The sequence below is a fragment of the Camelus bactrianus genome, chromosome 8, assembly GCF_048773025.1.
Source record: "Camelus bactrianus isolate YW-2024 breed Bactrian camel chromosome 8, ASM4877302v1, whole genome shotgun sequence".
NCBI lineage: Eukaryota > Metazoa > Chordata > Mammalia > Artiodactyla > Camelidae > Camelus > Camelus bactrianus.
The window spans coordinates 39460503-39483474 of NC_133546.1; the positions used below are offsets into that span (position 1 = coordinate 39460503).

Genomic DNA, 22972 nt, shown 5'->3' on the forward strand with positions numbered 1-22972 from the left:
TTAAAGCTACCTGTTGAAGGAATGTAGAATCCTTCCAGACTTTTATGAGTTTCTTTCCTAAGCTTTTACTAATCTCATCCATGTCAAATTATGACAGCAATTTTTTACAGTAAGTCATTCCAAAGCATTTAAGTTGGCTTTGGAAACATTAACTCTTCTTTTTTTAAACTCACATTTATTCTATTTATATATTATTAAAATTGTGTGATTATAGATATTAGTGAAAGTGGCATAAACTGGTCTGAGAAAATATACAACTGATATTTACCAAGCACATAATTCTACCGGTGGGAACAGAAATGAATGGCTATCGTAGAGGGCGGCTCACAGCCTTATGCTCAGCATTCTCTTGAGTTGCTGCCAGGTACACAGGGAATGAAGGTTAATTTCATTGGCAAGTCAGTTAAGAGGTGGTTAGTTAAGAAGATTAAATAAGTTAAGAGAAGGTTTGTTAGGAAAATTTTTACCATATTCCTCCTCTTATAAGCTATACTTTCTCCCCTTAGAGGGCTTTCTTAAAATAAGGTTCTTGAATCCCTGGGGTCTCTGAGACTCTTTTAGGGGATCCAAGGGTAAAAAGTATTTCATAATAATATATAGTTGTTATATGTTGATATTTGCACTGGTATGCAAAAGCACTAATGGGTTAAAAATGCTGGCACCTTAGCAAGAATCCTGGCAGGGGCAATGAACTGCTCTAGTAATCCTTGTATGACTCTGCTTATGACCGTGCGCTCAAAGTTAAAAAAAAAAAGCCAGTTTCACTCAAGAATATCCTTGATAAAGTGGTAAAAATGGTTAATTTTATAAAATCTCAAACTTTTTAGTACACATCTTTTTAATATTTTGTCTGATGAAATGGGAAGTTTGTAAAAAGCATTATGGGTAACAAAGTGAGTAAGTAATGAGGAAAAGAAATTGTGCATTGAGTTGAGAGCTAAACTAGCTTCTTTTTTTCATGAAACATCATTTTTACGTGAGAGAATAACCAACTGACAAATTACAGTTTTTTAGCCTTGGGTATTTAAGTGGAAGTTTTCTTGAAACAAGGAACAAGGAAGCCTGCCAGTTCAAGGAAAACTGAAAGCCTTTGTTAAAACAAAAAAACTTGAGCTTTCAAGTGAAAAAAAGAATTTTGGAAAACTTGTACCACTACCATGAGCTTAAAAGCTTACCAATTCTTAAAGAATTTTCTGATGAGGTCAGTTATAACAAATTTGATTTATTTTGCATTGTATATCTAAATGTGTCAACATTTGGAAAAGGGGAATAACTCAGCAGATAAACATTCAGAATAAAAACGGCATGATAGTGCAAAACCATGCATAGATAAAAGATCCACTATAAGTGGAAAACATGCCAAAGGATATTTTTTACCAATTAAAAGATATGAGGAGTTCATTAACATGGGTTCGGATCCCACAGTGAAACTAACTTTTATGATTCAGATTCCACATAAAGTTAACATTTATGAAACTGTGACTTGTCAAGTTCTAGTACAGTATCAAAGAAGACTATCCACAATTATCTGAAAAGACTCTTACAATACTCCACCCTCTTCTGTCATATGTGTGTGTGAAGCTGGACTGTCTTCATATATTTCAGCCTAAACACTATATTGCAACAGACTGAACACAGAAGCAAATATGCAAGATTTGCAAAAATGTAAAACAATGACCTCCTTCACACTAAATGCTTTGTCTTCAAAAATCTAGCTTTTAGTTTTTTTGCTAAAATTATGTTAACTATGTTAATATGGAACGGATTTTTTTAATGATCAAATAACCATTTCTCAAATTTCTTAGATGTAATTTCTAGTATGGTAAATTCCAATAGGTATAGCCCACATAAACAAAGCCCTTTGATTTCGATGTCCTCATTAATTTTTAAGAGTGTAAAGAGTTCTGAGTCCAAAAAGTATAAAATCTACTGCCTAGAATATTTCTAAAGGTGAACTTATGTGAAACAGCATGATGTGCACACAAAACCAAACGATTAATTGCCTGGGCTGGGGTGCAGGGTGTTGGTGGGGAAAAGCATAGGATTCATCATGATGTGCATAAAAGGCATATCATAAAAAATCTTTCCAAAATTTAGTAGCTTCATTAATACAAATGTTACAACAATTTGACATGAATAGACTGCTTCCATCATCATAAATGCTTCTGAACTATTATGTACAAAGTACAACAGCAGACAATCTAAGGAATCTATTACTTAAAATTTAACAGCTTACTTGATGAAACAATTATTTTAAAAAGTCTACTGACAATGTTAGCATCTAGTTTTCTGTGCATAGATTTGAGTTTAAAATGATTATATAATTACATTAAAATTTTTCCATATAGTTTTAGTAGATACATAGTCTGTAGAAAATTATTATCTGTGAAAAGATTAATATTTAGTATTACAAGGTTCACAGGCTACTCTATGTATAATATTGTTTATGTTCTTATATTTAATTTACCACAAATATTGTTAAAATAAGTACTTGGAATAACAGAAGTTCTGTATTTAACATCTAAGAGGTGTCAAGAGATCGCTGATATTTACTTAAATGAATCAACAGAATATAAAAAATAAATACTAGAAACAATGGCACAACTCATAACTTCCTTTATAATGTTATTATGGTTGTTATTCCTGTTCTTAAGCACTTTTTACAGCTTAACAGTTTTAAACCAGGGTTTTCCACATTATGTAACTATGTTTTGAAGGTCATGATTTGATCCATGGTATAGCTAAGTCTATGTGTTTTCAAAAGTATGTTTAAATGAGGCTCTACTGTTTGCTAAAGCTTTCCAAAAAGCAGAATCTCAAAACAATCCTTCTTTTTCTCATTTTGAGATAACATATAGTTTCATAACCCTATAAAAGATTTACTTAGTAAATTCATAAAGTAGGAGATTCAGTTTAAAAACCTGGTTTATTTTAGACACTAGATACCTGTGTAAATATACGTTTAAAAGAAAATGAAATAAGCTTTTAAGGAATTAAGAATTGAAATGTGGAACACAGCGATGAATGCTTCAGAAACCCCCAAGTATAACTCGACAGGGTAGAGCGGCCCCAACCTCACATCCGCCAGCTCCACGGCAGCTGTGTCTACGGCACACGAGCTACATCTCTGCCTACAGCGTGTACTCGGTCACACCACCAAAATATGCCAAAATAAGATCAATTCTATTTTTAAAATGTAAATCAGTCTGTTCATTCTAAACGTGTCCTGAAGACAGTAAATCTGATAGACAGTCATTCAGTGCTCAGCCAGAGGCCTTTGTGTGCTTGGAAAAAACCTCGGAGAAGTTGGGAGAGTCAAGTATTACCACCGCTTTTAAAAACATGATTAACGGCAGTTGTGATTCATCTTTTTTCCCTCAGTAAGTTAAACATGAAAACTAACCATGAATGTTAAATGTCAGTAATATGTTACATTTTGTAAGTAATTCCTATAACTTTAGCCAAAGGAAGCGGATTTCTAACCCATGTGGCCTCGCTGGTGAAGTACAGCAGGACCTTGACAGTGATTTGCCAAGAAGAGCATAGTAAGCCTGGAACAGAGAGAGACTTGATCTGGGGGCCCGAGAGTGGGTAGCGAGCTATCCAAGGGGCACATTCAACTGAACTCTGGCCTGGCTTGGAGTCCATATTCCAAGTGTTTGATCAGGTAGCTAAAGAGGGGCATTTTCATCATCAAGTATAAACTATTCATAGTCGGGAGGAAAAAGAGAAGTTGTACTTCATGTTAATTAAGCACATAGTGTGTGCCAAGCCTTTTACGTACTTCATTTAATCTTCAAAAATCACACTAAGTATTACATTCCCATTTTATAGACTGTAAAAGTGCTATTTGGATAGGGAAATTACTCGTTCAAGATCACACAGTTAAATGGTGGAGCCAAAAATGGAATCAGGATTATCTGAATCTAGAATTGTTTTTACTTCTTCCTCGTGAGAGAAAGCACTGCGCTTTCAAAGAAAGTCACCAAGTTTGCAATAAGAACCCATCTAGAAGTGCTAGAGACAGCGGACCTACCAAGAGCGAGGAGGAAGGGCACTGATGCTGAAATGCCACTCAGAGGTCCAAAGCCCCGCCGTGTTCCTGACACCAAGACAGAAACAGGCTGAGATGTGGGAAAAGAAGCAGACGTGAGAGGAGAGAACACGATACTGTGCTCGTACGGTAGCTCAGGGCGCACCGAAGGAACATGTGATGCAATCATGGAGCATTCCTGAAACAACTGTTCCTCTCCCCACAGACCTCTGGGGAGCCTGGGGTTCCTAGCGTCCTGCTCCAGGGACAGCTGGTCCAGGGCCTGGTGGGCCTGAACCTGCCTGCTGCGAACCTTCAGCCGCTTACACTAGCCAGGCTAGAGACACAGAAACAGACAATGAGCTTTTCTTTCCGAACATCTACTTTGCTCCCTACTAGACTACAATTGCTAAGAAGGATAACAGAATGATAGAATGGGAATGAATCTTATATCAAGACATCTTCAGGGAAAATAACCTATCAACCCTGAAATGCAACAGACCATTTTCTTCCACAGTTTATATTTCTATAGTCATTAAATCACTAGATTTAATGGAGCACTAAATTTCATCTTAAAGCTATGGATTCAATATTCCAAATATTAAATTCTAAAATACAAAAATTTAGGTCAGTTTGGCCCCACTCAAGCAGAATACTGAGGAGTAATTTATGCAAAAGCAGAAACTAAAAAGAATATTCTTTTTTTTACTTAAAAGAGTATTCTACAAGCTTCATAGAGAAAATGAATTAGTCTGAATGTCAAATATACCAAGCTAATGTGAATAAAATGTATAGTGTTGTTAAATGGGAAAAGACAATTATTCCAATGTTTAATTCACTGACACAAAGTCCTTTTATCTAAATATCCAAATATGCCATCCAAGCATAATCTATTTAAATGGAATCAAACAGCATTCATAACTGTAATCCCTTTGTGCTGACCAAGTGTGCTTTGGGCTAATGTCCAGCCTGAAAAAGGTAAGAGGGAGAAACACAGTAAGTAAGATGATTCAAATTTGATAACAAGACCTCTGATTTATTAGAATGGCAGGGCTCAAAGGACTAGAGTTTAAAACAGGCTTACCTATCAAATTCTAGTAACAAATTATGAAAGAATTTTATAATGGAGAAATTCTGAAACCTGGAATACTGAAAGCTTGGTATTATATGTGTTTAACATGCTTTACATTTATATGAAAAAAGTAAAATATGTTTCAAAAAGTTAACTGAACAACTTATTGATGTCATCACTTCAGTCAATGATTATGCAAGCATCCAGTGATCATGTGAGAAATAATGCTTAGAAACAGTCAATTTGATTGTAAGAAAAAAATTAAACATGTAAGAAGAGCCAGGGAAGTCAATGAAAAGAACAACAATGGAGGATGGCTAGCTCTGCCAGAGAAGAAAACACACTATAAAACTTCACTAATCAAAACAGAGTGGTCTTGACATATGAACAGACAAGCGTACCAATGGAGTCAAACAGAAAATTCAGAAATTGGTGCAAAATATATGGAAACTTAGTATGTGATAAAACTTTAACAAGTTACACTGGAACAACTAGACAGTCATCCAAGGAAAAAAAAAGGATAAAATTGCATCCAAACCTCACATGATACAGGAAAAATAAACTCTAAATGAATTAGGTATCTAAATGTCAAGTATGAAATTACACACTCTTAAAGAAAACATGTATGAATTCCTTTATGACCTGGAGAAGGGAAAGCCTTTCTAACTATGATTCAAAAATGAGAAGCAATAGAAGAAAAGATTGATCATTTTGGCCATATAAAATGTAATTTATTTTTTTTTTCTTGCATAGGGAAAAAAATGCCACAAGCAAACACAAATAGCAAACTGGGAGAAAATATTTGTAATACATATCTTGAATATAGTTAGACTTATCCTAACATACAAAAGGTTCACAAAAAATTTTTAAAAGATCAAAATCTCATTGGAAAAACAAGCAAACAACAAACAAGACAGTTAACCAAAAAAGAAAGGCAAACACCTCCCATTCAAAATTCTCAACTCCATTTATTATAAAAGAAATTTAAATTAAATCTACAACTAACATAACATCCAGATTGGTAAAAATCTCAGATATGACAAACACTAGTAAAAGCCGTGGAGGAACAGGCACACTCTTAAAATGTTGTTAGAGGTGCAGAGTAGTACAAATCCTATGGGGTAGAGTTTAGCAACATTTAACAAAGTTTATAAACATTATATATTTCGACCCAGTAATATCACTTATAGCAATCTACCCTAAAGACATAACCTCTACAAATGCAAAACCATATATGCGTAAGGTTATCTATCATGGCATTATCTGTACTATGATTCTGACACAGTACATTGTGAACTATGTAAATATTTCAAATATTTAAAATTAAATATAAGTCAGAAATAAATACTGTAATGAAATGATATGTTTGGGATTTGATTCAATATAAAAATGAACAAATAGGAGACTATGTTCCAAACAAAAGAACAAGAAACCAATCTTAATGAAATGGAGATGAATGATTTACCTGATAGAGTTCAAAATAACAGTCGTAAAGATGCTCATCAAAATCAAAAGAGCAATGCATGAACAAAGTAAGCATTTCAACAAAGAGACAAAAAATATTAAAAAGTACCAAGCATTACACTGTCACAGCATTGAAGAATTCAACAACAGAACTGAATTCAATAGAGCGATTCAATAGCAGATTAGAAAAATAGGAAGCAGGAAGACAAGTTCAATAGAAGGGCTGAAGGAAAGTTGAAGAAATCTCAAGAAGGCAGAGAAATGAGACAATGAAACAGAAAACAGGGGAGGAAAGAAAAGAATATTAGAGAATTGGTCCAAGAGGCTGAACATCTGAATACAAAGAGAACCAAAAAAGAAAACAAAGAAAAACAAAGGGGAAGAAATCAAATACGTCTAGAAAAGTTCCTAGAACTACAGGGTTGGGTTTCCAGGCTGAAAGAGTCCATCAGGTGCACAGAACATGGATGAAAACAGATCCATCCCAAACCAAGACACACTGTACTGCAATTTTATTCAAAGCATCAAGAATCAGAATGGAATCAGACATCTCATCATCGCAGAAGCCAGAAGACAATAGAACAATGCCTCCAAAACTCGGAGAGACAATTTCCATCCCCACCCAAACTACCATTTAAACACGAGAGCCAAATGTACACATGCAGACGTCCAAGGTTTCAACATTTACCTCTTGTGAATACTTCCTCTGGAAACCAGGGGAGAGTTTCTCCACTCAAATTAGGATACACTCCGAAAAAGAACAACAACATGAGACTCATAGCACAGGGGATCCAACACAAGAGGGAAAAGGAGAATAAGTCATCATCAAAATAGCAGATCTAGATCATAGCCACTCAAAGGCTCTAACAGTTACTTCATCAAGAAGATGAACTGTTAAGAATGTCTTATTAAAAATATCTTGTTTGAATAGATTAAGAGATTGACATAACTGAGTGAGAGTCTAGTTGGTAATCAGTGCTAAATGTATAGGACACTAAGCAAATAAAACAAGAAGGCTGCTATTAATACTAGAGAAAACGAAAGGCTACACACAAATTGAAAAGTAATCATAGTACACGATATGGCTTAGTTGTCAATAGTTTTTGCCTCATTAAAATATGCAAACACAATATCCATCCAATTAAAATCACAATACATATTGGAAGGATGGAGGGACAAGAAGTGTGCATGTGTTGGTGGTACACAGTACGTGTAAGAGGCAGATGAGTGACGCATCTCCAGGGAACACCAAGAGTTGCGTACAACCACCTGAAGCTAGGAGAGTGGAATGAGACAGTTTCTCTTCCGAGGCTCCAGGAGGACCCAACCCTGCTGACACCTTGATTTCAGACTTCTAGGCTCCAGAACTGTGAGAGAATCAACTGCTATTTGTTTTAAGCCACCTAGTCTGTGGTATTTTGTCACAACTGCTCTAGCAAAAATCACCGACCTTAAAGAATCGGACTTGCCATCCCTGCCACCAGGCATTCAAAATCTTCTGAATTTTGTGGTGACTCCACATGTGGCCTGAACATGTGGTGACTCCAATTTATTTTAGAGCAATCTCTTAATAGTAGCTGACACCACAACATGCAAAAGGGCAAAGAACTACCTGTGATATAAAGTTTAAAAAGTGAGGGACACTTTAACAATGGCAAAAACTGTACTCAAATTGCTAAATCTTGCTGCCCTGACGGTAGAAAAATATCCAAACCAAAACCAGGCTGACCTTAAGGGCCTAGGATACACGAAACAATATTTTCCTTTCTATTATGGTTTCCTCAGAAAGGTTAGTATTTATCCAATACTATCCAAGATTCCCACTTTTTAATGCTTTATCAGAATTTTTCTCTTTTACAATATGCTTTCTGCTGAAGTGGCCTTTTTAAAACAGTGAAAGAACTGTGGGTGATTTTATTCTGGGTGCCAACTGGAAATAATGCACTGCAGAATTTATTCCACTTGGCCCTGGAAACCTGAAATGTAATCATTAATCACAGACTTGCACTGTTTCCTAATGAAAAAAAGATGCTTCCTGATGTATTTTAGGAACAAGTTCTCTAAGCACTAGAATTATGGAATAAAGAAGCCACCTCAAAGAGCGAAGCAGTCCCCTCGCTGGAGATATTCAAGAACAGGAATATAGAGAAGGGATTCTCGGAGAAGGAATCATGCGTTTATCAGAATGTTAGGCAGAGATCACAAGCTATTAACAGATTGTGGAATTAATATAATGGGTTATGATCAGCACATTTTTAGTGGAATTTAACAGCATGGAATAGAATAGAAAGTAGCAGAGTGCAAAGCATGACCTGAATGCAAGGGCTGATTTGTGCAGTTTCTACTCATATATTTCATATGTAGAGTTAAAATTATGTGTATATTGGGTTGTTATGTAAACTTCGTTTCTTACTGTGGGTCACAGTCAAAAAAGGCTTGAAAGCCACTGTCTTAGAGGGTAAATGTGACACCAAACAAGTAGGCAGAGAGGACCCAGTCCCAGAGCCTGCTTCTGTGCGTGGAGCTCGGTTGAGACCTGGGGTGCCCAGAGCACTTTCCATCTAGCAGAGGGTCTGGAGCCAGATATCAGGGGAAATCCATTGTGAGATCATCAGGAAGGAATCCAGACCCCCAGAGAAATTCAGCACGTTCAAAGAGGGCAGGATATGGTGTATGACGGAGGCAGATGTAAATCACCAAGTGGGTCTACACAGCCGATTCACGAATGAAAAATAATTTATCATTGTAGAAAGACAAGAACATATTTCCCATCCCCCAAAACACTGTTTAGCTTTGAAGCCATTTATTTTCAAGAGAGACAATGAAATAATGCTTGTGAACAGCACCTTGTACCAATGATGTTTATTTTACTTCATGTCGTGGGGACATGTACCTCTTAAAAAGTAATTTGGCAATAAAGTGGAAAAAGTCAGTTTAGAATTATTCTTTGTGAGTCATTAAAAAAAATTGGAGGATGTACTATGCTATAAAACAGAATTAATGAATAAATTTAGATTAAATTATGAGCCAAATTTGTAAGCTATCCTCAACATGCCATGGGCATTAAACACTTCCCAAAGTTTTAGATCTAAGTTATCTGTAATATTGAGAATAAAAGTTGATCCTACCCTAAAGGCTGAATGTAATCACATCTTCTCTAACCAAATGACAGGCTATGGTAGAAAAGCAAAGAGCAAAAGATTCAAACTGGCTTCAGTAATACCTTAAAACTTTTCCCATGTCAATAGGTTCTCCAAAGTTGATAAGATAGTAAACTCCATATGGTTTTTCAACATTATCGCCAAAAGGATAGTGAAAGAAGATATTAAAGTTAATATAAAACATTAGCAATATGTGTGGATTTAGTCTTATCTCTCCCTTTCCTTCGATTTTTTTCTTGGAATAGTGAATTCATTGTAAATGAATCACAGAAATGAACTAAAAATTGCTCATTAAATTGTTACAAGCCCAAATCGCCATCCATGTCTCATCAAAAATCTTTTTTTCTTTCTTTTTTTTTAATTTTAGGAGAAACAGCACGATTCATTCAAGCTAATGCTTTCCTCCTGGAGCACTGCCTGCACGATGTTCCACTTTGGCTTCACATCCAGAAAGTGATTTGAGGACACCCACGTGGCTGTAATGTTCAATTAGCACCCTATCTTCTCATTCTTGTTGTTCTCATTCATTGATTTATTGTGGTAAGCCTATTTTAATTAAATCTGACCTTCTTTGAACTTTTCTTCCACTTCTTCCTATCATCAACAGAAATTATTTATGTTATATTTGAAAGCATGTTTTATATTGAATAAAGTCTCTTTTTTTTCCCTCTGGTGACAACATTTTTTTTTTAAGTCACAATACACTATAGGCAAACAGGAGGTAGCTAAAAATAATGCTTGAGAGATGGGGACTCAACATCTCCAACTGGGTACACAGGCACTTCAAATTCAGGAGATTCAAAACCAGACCCTTTAATAGTACTCCCCAACAGTTCCAAGTGTTCGATCTCACTGAAAGGTCCCACCATCGTCTCAGCAACCCACAGAGAAAGTTCTTTGTCCTCTTTGTCCTCAAATGTAATCGTCAAGTCTTATACCTGCTAATTCTTAAAACCTTCTGGAACCCATCATTTCTTTACATTCTCAGAGCCCCTATTCCAGGCTCTCATCTGGATAAACACAGAAGGCCTAACTGGTCTTCCTGGTTTGACCTCTGCAATCTCCTCTCCACATGTGATCAGAGATTCTCCTAAAATACACATCTGTCACATGGAGAAACCAGCAGCCACTTTATGTCTCCTGAGGAGAGAACAGCCACCACCTATGCTTGTGTCAAAGTGATCAAAACAGAGTTGGATCTGGCCTCGGCATCCAGCTGTCGGTTTGTAGGAAATACCAAGGGTGGAGGAACTCACTGAGCTGCATCCAGAGCCTGCAATCAGCAACATCCAGACGGTGGGAAGCTGAGCAGGTCAAAGGGCCCAGGTTCTTCCATCGATAAAGTGTAACAAAAATAAAGGGATGGAGGGGAAACTGCAGATAAAAGACTTAAAAGATATTTAAAAAATGAGCAAGACTAAACTTGTGCCTAGGGATGCACACTTGAGTGAACTATAAAGAAACACAGGGACATGACTGATGACCCTAGAAGTCAGGGAAATCTTTGTGGAAACAGAGGGAGCTGTGATTTGGATGTGGCCCACGAAGGGCTTCCTGGGGTGGCTGGCAAAGTTCTATTTCTGGATCTGTGCTCTGGTTACCAGGGCATTTGCTTTAAAATATTTTACTAAGCCACACATTTGTTCATATGATGTTCTACTTTTATTTTACAATGAAAAAGTTAAACACACACACACACACACACACACACACACACACACACACACACAAATCTGACGCTGCTGCCCTGTTAAGACCCTTCAATGGCTTCCCAGTGCTCGGAAGAAAAGTCCAAGGTCCTTCACCTGGTGGGCGAGGCCTTGCAGCACGTGGTTCTCTACTCAAAGCCTCGATGCTTGCTAGTCTCCTTCCTATGTTGCATTTTCAGTTCCTCAAAAGCATTCTGCTTCCTTATGTCATGGCCTCTGAACATCAGTTACTTCGCTCGGAACAATCAAATAACGTTCTCTTGTCTCTTCACTTGGCTGATTCTTGTTTGTCCTTTAGGCCCCAAAAGAAAAGCATTCCCGATGCTCCAGTGTTGGGCAAAGTACTCCTCTGTCTTCCCATACACATCGCATTTTCTTAATCACTTCATTTATCATCTGCATTAATACTATCAATTCACATTTTCCATAGGTCAACAACTCTAGGCAAGATGTATAACTTGCCCTCAAATTTTTATTTCCCAATATCTAACACAATGCCTAGAACAGAAGTACGCAATAAACTTACATAAAAGGATTGCGTGCATACATTTATTTATAAATGAAAATTGCCTTTATTGGCATCAGTGTATAAGAACACAAAATAAAAGCAAAGTAACAGTTAAAGATAACAGCTAACACCGTATGCCAGTTACTGTTTCATTAACTCATTTTATCCTCTAAGTATACTATGAGGTAAGTATTATATTATCACCAATTAATTTACAGATGAGGAAACTGAGTCACTGAGAAGCCAAGTAACATGCTCCAGGTCATACAGCTCACAAATGCGATGAGAACACAAGCAGTCTGGCTCCCTAGTCCTTGATCTTAATTCCAATAAAGCATCACCTCCCTCTGCCTAACGTCACTACCATTCATTTCAAAGACTGAAGCAAGTGGCCTTAAATAATGGATAAAAACAAAATTCTATTGGGTCTATCTGATAGGGAGCAGTCATGGACATTGCACACAAGTTAAGATGATGGACACCGAAATTCAAGGGATTACAGAGGAGAGAATCCCGGGTGCAGAAGGTGCGCTTCCAAGAGCAGGTGATCTGAGATTCTCCGGTGAACTACGCACAGAGATGTCAAACCCTGACCTATTTCCTACCAGCTTCCAAAGGGGCCAAAGGTCTACTACCTGTGTGATTACAGGCTGACAACAGGCAGGTCTTCAGAGTGAAAGTGAGGTCAGGCAAATATGAGCATCCAAGTGCACAAGGCACCAAATCAGATTCAAAGTTGATACAGATCTGGGGCTTCCACTCCTGGTAAGCTTAGTCCACCAGTCAACATAAGGTAGTTCACTCATTAGTGTAACTCATGAGTGTCTTTGTGGCCGGCATATTTGCCTCTCAGGACACAAAAGTAAAACATGATGCTGCTGCTACTGTCAATAGGCTTATGTACCAGTGGGGGAGGCAAACAAATAAGCCAAGAATCACAGTGCAGGCACAACATCCTGTCAGAGTTTTGTGTGGGTTCCCTGGCACATCAGAATCACACTGGCCAGGGTAGGGATAGAAGCTGGAGTCCAGAGGGTTTCTACAAAGAAGTTTCTTTGGGTTGCATCTTGAAGACACACACTCCTGATCAGAGAACCAGGTAAGTAACCCTATTACTACTGCAAACCAACGAGTCACATGACAAATAATACATATGAAACTGAGAGGAATGAGGGGCTAGAGAAAATGTTATGGAAGAAGGAGAAGTTAAACAGGATCCTGAAGACTGGGTAGAGTTGAAGGGAAAGGGGAAGGGAAAGGGGTGGATGAGTCTGGGATCCCTGCAGGCAGAAAGCTCAGCTCAGGGCTGGTCTGTAAACTTATCACCACCCAGACTCAGGGCAGAGTTGAAAATGCCAGTATACACGGCCCAAGTGGACCACTGGGGATGCACATCTAGTAGGCCTGCTGGTGAAAAGCTTAAAACACTAAAATCACAGCATTCTAGGAAATAAAAAGACTTCAAGAATCCATAAGCTCTGGATGGAGCATGTTTTACAGGGATAATGACAGGATGATTTTTTCGTTAACCACCTAAGCTATTTCTTCTTGAACAGCTCACCCATGTCCCGCAATGACACCACCACCAACAGCAAAATGCATTCATAGAGTAGCGAGAGTGAAGCACTGAATAAAGGGGCGGGAGGAGAAAAACGGTTGGAGGTAAGGAGTGGGCTGGTGTGAAAGCCGCAGAACAGTGAACGTATAAGAATTAACAGATATGGCCAAGAGGCCCTAAAAATTATACTAATAAATATATACCAAGGCATCTGCCAAGGGAATCTATGAGCCCTTGTAATGATAACAGAGAAAGAGCTTTGAAATTCATCTGTCCACACAGCTGGTGATATCAACAAAGTGAGACAAAGTGGAGAGAAGAAAAGTCACATAAAAAAGTGAACTACCTTTCCTCTCCCACAAGCCCACTCTCTTCTATATCCTTCTCTCATCTGGGCTTCACAGTGCGGCCATTCGTCCAAGACAAAAACCAAGTCCCATGCGTCACACCTCCCTTCCGGTCACTATTTAAATTTTAGTGTGCCTCAGAGCCACGCGGGGGACTCGCTAAACCCGCGGCATCTTTGGTCTACTCCAAGTGATTGGGATTCACTGAGTCTGGGTCAGGCCCAGGGATCTTTCTTTCTAAGAACACCTACATGATTCTGATGAAGGATCCATACTTTGAGAAACAATGTCTGATATCCAGTCCGCCTCTGTATGGATTCTGTCGTAAATGTCTCTTACATTCACTCCTTCTGCCCACTCTGTCTTAATTGCGGTCTTCACTTCCTCCCTAGACTAATACCATAAGTTCCTACTTAGTTCCCCTCCTCTTGATTCCTCTCCTCCAAGCCATCCACACAGAAAACTTGTAAACCACAGGCTTACGTGGGACAAGCAATGATCCGGCCCCTGACTATGGCTGCTCCCGCTGTCCTAAGCCAGCACACTGAACTCGAGAGGAAAAGGAAGGACTGATGAGAGAGGCTGTGTTAAGTGTGCCTAAAACATGCTCCCTTGATGGTGACGGCAGGAGATGAAGAAAAGCCTTCTGACGGTAACTAAGGTAAAAAGAACCACCAACTTTATAAGGGACTCACGGACATACTCATGTCGTTACTGTTCTCCAGTAGTTATAAATACCCACACAGCATTAGGAAGAACTTAATGTCGGCAAGCCCCTACATCTTGAGTGGTTTTAGAACTGAATTTGTATTTCACTTGATAAAGGCAACTTTTAACCAATGATTGTAAAGCATCATTGAAATGTAATATGGATATACATACAGCACTTGCCAAGCAACATTTTCCCTGAAAATACAGGGCAAAGAAGGCACAAAATTTAAACATGATGCTTGGCAAGTTTTTAATGTTAGAAAACTGTAAGAGCCAGATTGTAAAGACTGTGCGGAATTTAATACATTCCTGTATCTGTATATATGGGGTGAGAGGCACTGACGTAGAACCCCATCAGAAAAGGGATGAAGATTCCTCTGGCCTTAAGCACAGCTCCCTCAGGCAACTCTGAAAGACCATGATATATTTTTCAGTAAAAAGGCAGCTAATGACACTAAAAGAGCAGGAGGTAGGGGAGAGCATCACTCATCATGGAGACAGTTGAGGGTTGTACCAATACTGAATGTTAAAGTCAAACAACAAACAGATCCCACAAAAAACTAACTTTGGATTTCTTTTCAATTCTATATGATTCAAGGTGTTATAAAATATCTCAAATTTGTTGTTTGAAAGCAGCATTATTAAAACTACCTCATCCTCACTTGCATTTGAAATAGATGGAGAAGAGTGTGCTTGTTGTGTATCGAAAAGCCACAATCTGAGATGCTCAGCTAATTCGTGCCTCTGACGACCTCTCCCCAAGCATTGCTTCACTCATACCCTCCTGCCACAGGTCACCTGACCCCATCCTTGCCTGATGTCTTCATTTGGAATGATGCTGGCAACAACCTGCCTATTGAATGGCGTTTAAGAAGGGAATTCCCAAAGGTCAGGTTCCTAACACATGAGTTTCTGTAAATTTTAAAGAACCTGATCATCATAAAAAGCCCTGTCGTCATCAGTTTTAGCCTTCTATTTCCAAAGATCTGAAGCAGGGTAAAAGCAGTCATTTTCTTTAGTTCACAGAATGAAAGGAACAGAGAGAAAAAGAGGGGCAGAAAGAGGAGTAGGGGAAAGGGCTGAAGGAAAGGAAAGTATGAATGAGAAAAAGCCAGGGGAATTGGGGGCTGGGTTTTCTGAGAGCCAGCATTTGTTTGCCTGAGTTCTCTGGGTTTGTTTCCTTGACTCCATCGACTCCAGGTGTGCTCTGGGCCACACTTCCCAGTCTTCGCCATTGTAACGTCACGAGAGGAAAACTTGATCTTTTTACTCACAGTGCTGTGGCTCCACATATTGGAGCCCAGCTATATCCTTCCCTCTTTGATTCCCAGCCTTAACGTGCAATTTAGTGAAGTAAAAAGCGTCCGAAACAGCTGGAGGGAACGACACTTGGAGCCCAGCAGGCCATGCTGAGGAAGACGGGCACACTCTTCGTTTTGGAATGTACAGGAAGGAAACACTGGTTCATCTCTATATGCCAGAGGCTTTCCTTTCTCCCTTTTTTTCTCTTTATTATTTTATGATATTTTATTTTGCTAATACACCCTCAGATGTCACTCTCCAGAAGTTTGTGATTCACAGGCAAGGATTTAATACACAGTCTGTTGCGAATAAAATTACAATTACTTCTCTGTTCAAAAGTTCAGCTTTCTTTGTTTCCCTCACCAGTTCTAAATTCCTGCAGCTGACTGGCACCAATGCAAGAGTGAAGTAATTCCTTTCCTCTGTGATTTATTTTCTGATGATAAGTAAGCAAAAATACTATAAAGAAAGGGGGAAAGAATAATGCAAAACAAATACTTCTCAAAAACACAACTCCAGACTGACATAGTAGGTAAAATGGAATACTCTGTATCAAGAAAATTAAGAATAAAGCTGCCTATTTCTGTGTAATAAAAATAAACTTTTTAGTAAAACTATGTGTCAGGCACATAATGCTAAAAGCTTTACATGCATTATCTCAAGTAATCCTTGGAATAACCATGCTTAATGTGGGAAGAATCATCTACATTTTATAGATGAAGAAACTGAGGTTTACAGAGGTTTAAAAACCTGCCAAAGGACACATGGCTAATAAAAGAGCAGAATCAACACACAAGTACAGTTCTGCCTCGAAGGACTCTATGCTAGGCCCCTTCCTTTCCCAGGCTTTACAATGTCCAGACAAAAAAGCTGTGAAAGGTCCGTTGCTCAGAAATGCACACAGGATAACTATCTTCCATCAACAGAGCTTGGACAACAAATCCTTCCTGTTACAATCCTATCTTAAATCTTTGTTCAACGCATTCATCCCTCCACAGTAAGTGAAACAGGAGCAACTTACCTGTATCTTTCTCACATGACTCAGGGTGTGAAATGTTTTCCAATAATCATTTGAGTTATTTGTTCTGTTTGTTTTTAGCTACAGAAGATCACTGTAAGAACTGGCAGAGCAGCTCACATAACACATCCGTCATGAGCCTGGCTGAGATACACAGTGTATTGGAAAGCTGCCTGATAGATTTGCAGTCAACTCATTTCTCTACATATGCAAAATTCTCCTGAAGGACTAAGCTAGACTAGGGGGAAAAAAGTGGTCTGGGGCTAAACCATATGCCCATCCCCTCCACCTCCACCCTGGTTTTAGTGAACTTCACCTTGGAGATCCTCCACTGAGGGATGCTAGAGCATTCATTCACCGGACGGAAATCTACCTGATACTGTGCCAAGTGCTGGGGGATACATGCATGAGCAAAACAGTCCTGCCCTCAGTCTAGTCGAGTATTAAAAAACCAGCACTGAGCAATTCACCACACATGCACGGGAAGGATGTTCATGAAACTACTGGGAAGGTTCTTCATGAAAATTCCTGGAGAAACTTCTTTCTGACCTGTGGGTCAAAAGCAGTATTTCTACAGACTAACTGATCTGTTTTTAATCCCATGGACATTCTATACTTCAAAACTAACTGAGCTTGCTTTCTGTGCTATTAAGAAACCTCAGGGCCCACCTGTGGCCCCCTCATGGGCTACAGCATGCATTTCAGCAACTGCCTCACTGCTAGTCCAGCTGACGTCCCTGATCTTTTTTTCCTCCTTTTCTTCCCACCTACTTCTCATTTAAATATTGCATTTTGTTTCCTTAATCTTTTGGTAGAAAGGTATAGTGGAAAAAAGTATAAATAAGTAAATAAAAACATACATACGTATGAAAATTTTAGGAAAGTAGAGCAGTACGTGCTGACTCCAAAAACTCCAAAAATTGATTTTTTGGAAATCTGTGTTAAATTTCTACTAAGAATTGTTTTTATTATTTTCCCACCTTGAAGTTTAAGTTCTTGAGGAAAAGAAACTGATGGGGAATATTTAGTTATTTGGAATCCAAAAGTGTTCCTTTTTTAAACATATAAGACTGAATGCAGAAAGCAACCATTTATAAATGAGAATACCCCCTTTTGCCAGCTGACATACACCGAATTTGCTCTAGTGACTAGGTGATATTATATAATAAGTGAACTGCCTTTAAGAGTAATAAAATGCATTTTCTATTGTTACCAGCTCTAGATTTATGATCTCAGCTCATTAAGCTTTCTTAAAGCTACTGTATAGTTAAGTTCCAACCAAGCTGTTATATAACACAGAGCCAACTGTAACCCAAATCCTACTTCTCATTTGGAAGATGAGATCTACTGGGGAAATAAAGCTTACCTCAAAGGTCAAAGACATTATTGGTGATGCTGAAAATAATTTACCATTATAAAAATACACAGGTTAAAATAGTATCTTTTGAAATTTGATTTTCAGAACTAAGTTAAGAACAATTAAATTACCCTGTTACTTCTACTGTTATGAAGAATGTATGACATTAACAGAAGGCAGAAGAACAAACGGGAGAGAGCTTCTGAGAGAGGATGTGCTCACCTCTGCAAAAGCAGATATGGAGGTATGTAGGTATGTCTCATGTGGTGCCTGAGTCTGGGTACTCAGTGATGCACAGAGTTATAATTTTAAGAGAAGAGAGTTTTGCATGTTGTTATTTTTTAATTACCACTATCACCATTATCAATCTGTCAGATTCCCTTTCTACTTTGTAATACTTTAGGTCAGATGTATATACACGATCAGTATATAATTGGCTAATATCTTCCATTTAACTTTTCTTTTCCAGTGGCCACAGATTTTTAAATAAGTGAATCTGTAAGTGTGACCTCTTAGCTCTTTATTTTCTTTTTAACACCAGACAAAAGACACATTATTGTTACTTTCCTCTAAGCTGTCTTGATTGGTGTTACCATCAAAGTCTTACATGCTAAGAAAAAGGGCTCAGGGGAGCATCGCTGAAAGTTTTAATGGAACAAAGTCAAAAGGAAAATGTTATGAGTTAAACAGATGTTCTAGTTTTGAGAGCAGTTTGAACAAAGATAAGTAAAATCTCTAAATAAATCCCAAATACTATTTCCTTATAGCCTACATATACCAAATTACAAACCAAACAGAGTCTAAGTACTAAGCAAACTACCAGTAATGATAATTATCATTATTCTTATTTATTGAAAGCTTGTTATGTGACAGGAACTGTGCTAAGGACTTTACATTATCTCATTTAATCCTCAAACATTCAAGTAACTCATGAATAAAAACTAATGAACCCCTTATTAGGTGAACCTTCCACTTAATTCTGAGCAGAGAATATAGTCCTAGCTTAGTGTTCAAATACCCAATATCTGCAGCCCTTACTCTAGGTGCAAATTTTAAACTTACTGGGCTATTTTTTTTAATCACTGAATCCCCAGCACTTAGCACAGTGCACGACACACAACAGATGCTCACTAAATGTTAATTCAACAAGTGAATGAACACAATTTAGTCACTGGTTTTCAAGAGTAGAAAGGATCCTCACAGAATATGGTAAAAGTATTAGGTTTGATGAAGCCATTGTAGGAAGCTTTTTAAAAAATTCCATAATATTAATTATTGATCTCTTTTATAAATCAGAGTCAATCTTTTATTTTCCACTGAAACCAAATGCAGGTGACCGATATCCTAGAACAATGACAACACTCACAATGCACTTCTCTGAGCAAAGTGGGGACATATGGTTTAGTTGATTTAAATAGGGATAGTTGAACTATAAAAACATTTAGCAGTATTTTAAGTTGTCAAAAAGTGATTGATTATACTCAACTACAATTTAATAAAAGATTAAGAGTCTAGGGGTTGGGTGTGGTAGCTCTTAAAAAGTTAAAGTTTCCATAAAATCACTTAAAGGTGCAACCTAGTAATATTACTTGCAAAGATAAAATGTTCCAGTAGCTAGGATCACTTCTAGAACTAGAAACCAGATATAAAGGTAAATTCTCAATTTCTGACCTTCAGCTTCTAGGAGGTTGAGAGAAAGAAGCCAACTGTTCAGCTCTATTAAATCACAAACTGGCTTTTGGGTTACTGGATAATGACACAGTTATACCTATTTTTATCAGGAATGCCATGAACAAAGTACTAGTCTGCTAGTAAATTTCTACACATGTCTGAACTTGTAGAACTATATGAAAATGATCATTTTAAAGTTATTTATTTTCCTTCTTTTATCAAAGAAGTCTAGTCCTCTCTAATGACAGCATTCATTCAAGCCGGTATTTATATGCCTGAAATATTTTTTGTGTATATATGTATTTTTTATTGACGTATAGTCAGTTTACAATGCTGTGTCAATTTCTGATGTACATACAGCATAATGCTTCAGTCATACACAAGCATACATATACTCGTTTTCATATTCTTTTTCACCATAAGTTACTACAAGATATTGAATATGAACTTGTTGTTTATCTGTTTTATATATATTAGTTAGTTACCTGCAAATCTCTAACTCCTAATTTATCCCTTCCCACCCTCCTCCGCCCCTGGTAACCATAAGTTTGTTTTCTATGTATGTGAGTCTATTTCTCTTTTGTAAATAAGTTCATTTGTCTTTTTTTTTTAGCTGAATGTTTCATATTATAATAAAATTGCACTGGTCTTGCATAATTCTCTTACTGTGATGGTATTTGTACTAAAAAAAATCTCCATTAAAAAGTGGCACTTCACAGCTACTTTTTCATGAAATAGATGGCTTTCTGGAACGTTTTCATCAGTATCTTAATCTGTCAAACTTCACTTATCTATCTAAAACAAAAAGGACTTTAACAGTACCCTCTTAGTAGGGTAGAGGATAGCTCAAGTGGTAGAGCATGTGTTTAGCATGCATGAGGTCCTAGGTTCAATCCCCAGTACTTCCATTAAAAATAAATAAGCCTAATTACCTACCTTCCCCCCCCCCAAAATCCTAAAAGTATCCTCATAGACAACAAAGGTTTTTTCCTAAATAAATATGGTTGCCATTTTTAATTAGTTGCACATTGTCAGGTGAGTAACTGTAATGTTTGATAGTAGAAACTTATAGCTCAAATATCAAATTTTCATACAATTTTTATTTTCTTTCTTGGTGTCAGGAAGAGAATGAGGTCAGTCAAAATCAGAAACTACTGCACACATGACTCAGCTTTGAAACAAACCAAACAAAAAGGTTCTTTTCAACCTAAAATATTGTAAGCTTCAAAATGATTACACATACCTAATAATAAACCTTAAAAATATTAGCTCTGATATGGATTTAATGCCAACTCTTTCATAATCTTTTCATTAAGAAATTCTAAAAAATTCTTCAAACTGAATATGCAAACAGCATTCTTTACCATACTGGCAGAAATTTAGGAAGAATTAAATTTATTTACTATATAGGCAGAATTCAGGAAGCTTGTAAGCTACCATTCTTCACCCCTATGGTATGGGAGAGGTAATTCATCACAGCATTAAATGTATTCACTGATTTTTCTAAGCATTTAAAAATGAGCTCTCTCTAAACCTACAAGCCTATGTAATTTTAAAAGGATATTTCATATAATTTGTAATTTTTTAGTGTAACTGGACCATGATTGTAAATTAAAACACAGGTTAAGTAAGAATACCCACAGAATCCCTTGTTTAATTAATTCATCCCATACTTTTGGAAGCAGGTAGACACATTAATTATAAACAAAATAAATTTAAGCTAATCAAGAAGAGACAGGAAATGTGTCCTCAAATCTGAACTTCTGGAAGTAAATTATTACATAATTAGAATTCTTCACATAATTATACCACAACATTGGTTTTCCTGCAGGTTTGGGCAATTTGCTGATTATTGGATAAGATCTTGTTTATAAATTGCCAGTTAATCCTATCACATTACTTTTAGCTCCTAATTGTCCTCAAATGCAAATAAATCTTAATCGAAATCTCTTGCTGACAAAAGGTGTTAGCCGTTCGCGAGTCAATCAGAACCTAAGGCCAGATGATGGTAATGCACGCCTGTTAAACAAGGGGGAAAGAAATCTCAACAGTCATGATACTATTTACTCAAATTAGTTTTTTCTTTGGTTAGGTTGTATCTAAATATTTTCCTTCTAACTTTAAACATAGAAGTTACTAGGTCTTTTGAAACTAGGGACCATTCATAAGCCATTGACAGCACAAATAACATCCCCTTCACTCACATACACACACACAAAGTATGTGAAAATTTGGCCTCTGAGATTTCATCTGACTATGAATTCATTTCTTTAAATTTCAGAGTTAATACAGTAAGAAGAAAAAGACAAAAATCTACCAACTAGGCTGAGCTGCCATCCTCTCCATGTAGTCTTTGGCCATATCTCGGGCTTCAATGTTCTCAGGATACAGCACACAGAACATTGCCAAGGCACCCAAGTTGTTGCCGTAAATTTCGTTCCAGCGGGCACTGTACTCCTTGGGATCCCAGGGTGGGAGGTACTCCAAAGGGCTGGAGAGCATGGTGTGCACGGCCTCGGTGAGCCGGGCGGCAATGTGCTCGTGCGAGCTAGCAGCCCTGAGCTGGAGCTCGGCCACCTCTGCCCTGGAGAAGTACAGCATTGGGTGGTCGTCATAGTTGGCATTGGTGAAGGGAATCATGACTTCTGGGTTCTCGTCAGTGATGTAGGCGGACACAAAGCAAAACAAATATATGAAAAACACACTGGGAGCCCCCCGTGTGTGAGTCCTCATCGTGGCATCAGATCTCCAAATTTCCAAGGCAGCCAAACCATCTTCGAAAGATCCTACAGGAGGGAAAAAAGAAGAGGATGTGTCAACCAGGGAACAATGGTGAAGTAGGAAACATGATAGGTAGCTTGCTTACTATGAAAATTAAGCTTATGAATTTAGATTTTTAAAAAATACAACAAAAATTGGAAAATCAGAAGAAACTTACTAAAATTTAATCATTTAATTAACTAATTAATCACACATGATACATCAGATGTATTCACTGTGGAAAACAGAACTTTGGACTTGGGAAAACAGTATAATATTTGCTCCAGTAGGGAAGAAAACT

At 37.6% G+C, this 22972-nt stretch overlaps 1 protein-coding gene across 8 annotated transcripts in view; it reads right to left on the bottom strand.

Moving 5' to 3' along the window:
• DSE (dermatan sulfate epimerase) overlaps window positions 1-22972 on the bottom strand; it is a 62165-nt gene that overhangs the window by 13940 nt on the left and 25253 nt on the right. For 7 of the 8 annotated variants that reach the window (XM_074368462.1, XM_010965454.3, XM_074368463.1 and 4 more), the window contains one exon: window positions 22229-22697. In XM_074368462.1, coding sequence (XP_074224563.1) covers window positions 22229-22644 — 416 coding nt within the window. In that variant the 5' untranslated portion in view covers window positions 22645-22697. Of the gene's footprint in view, window positions 1-22228; window positions 22698-22972 lie in introns of those variants that run through there. The other variant, XM_010965455.3, reaches the window with a different exon arrangement.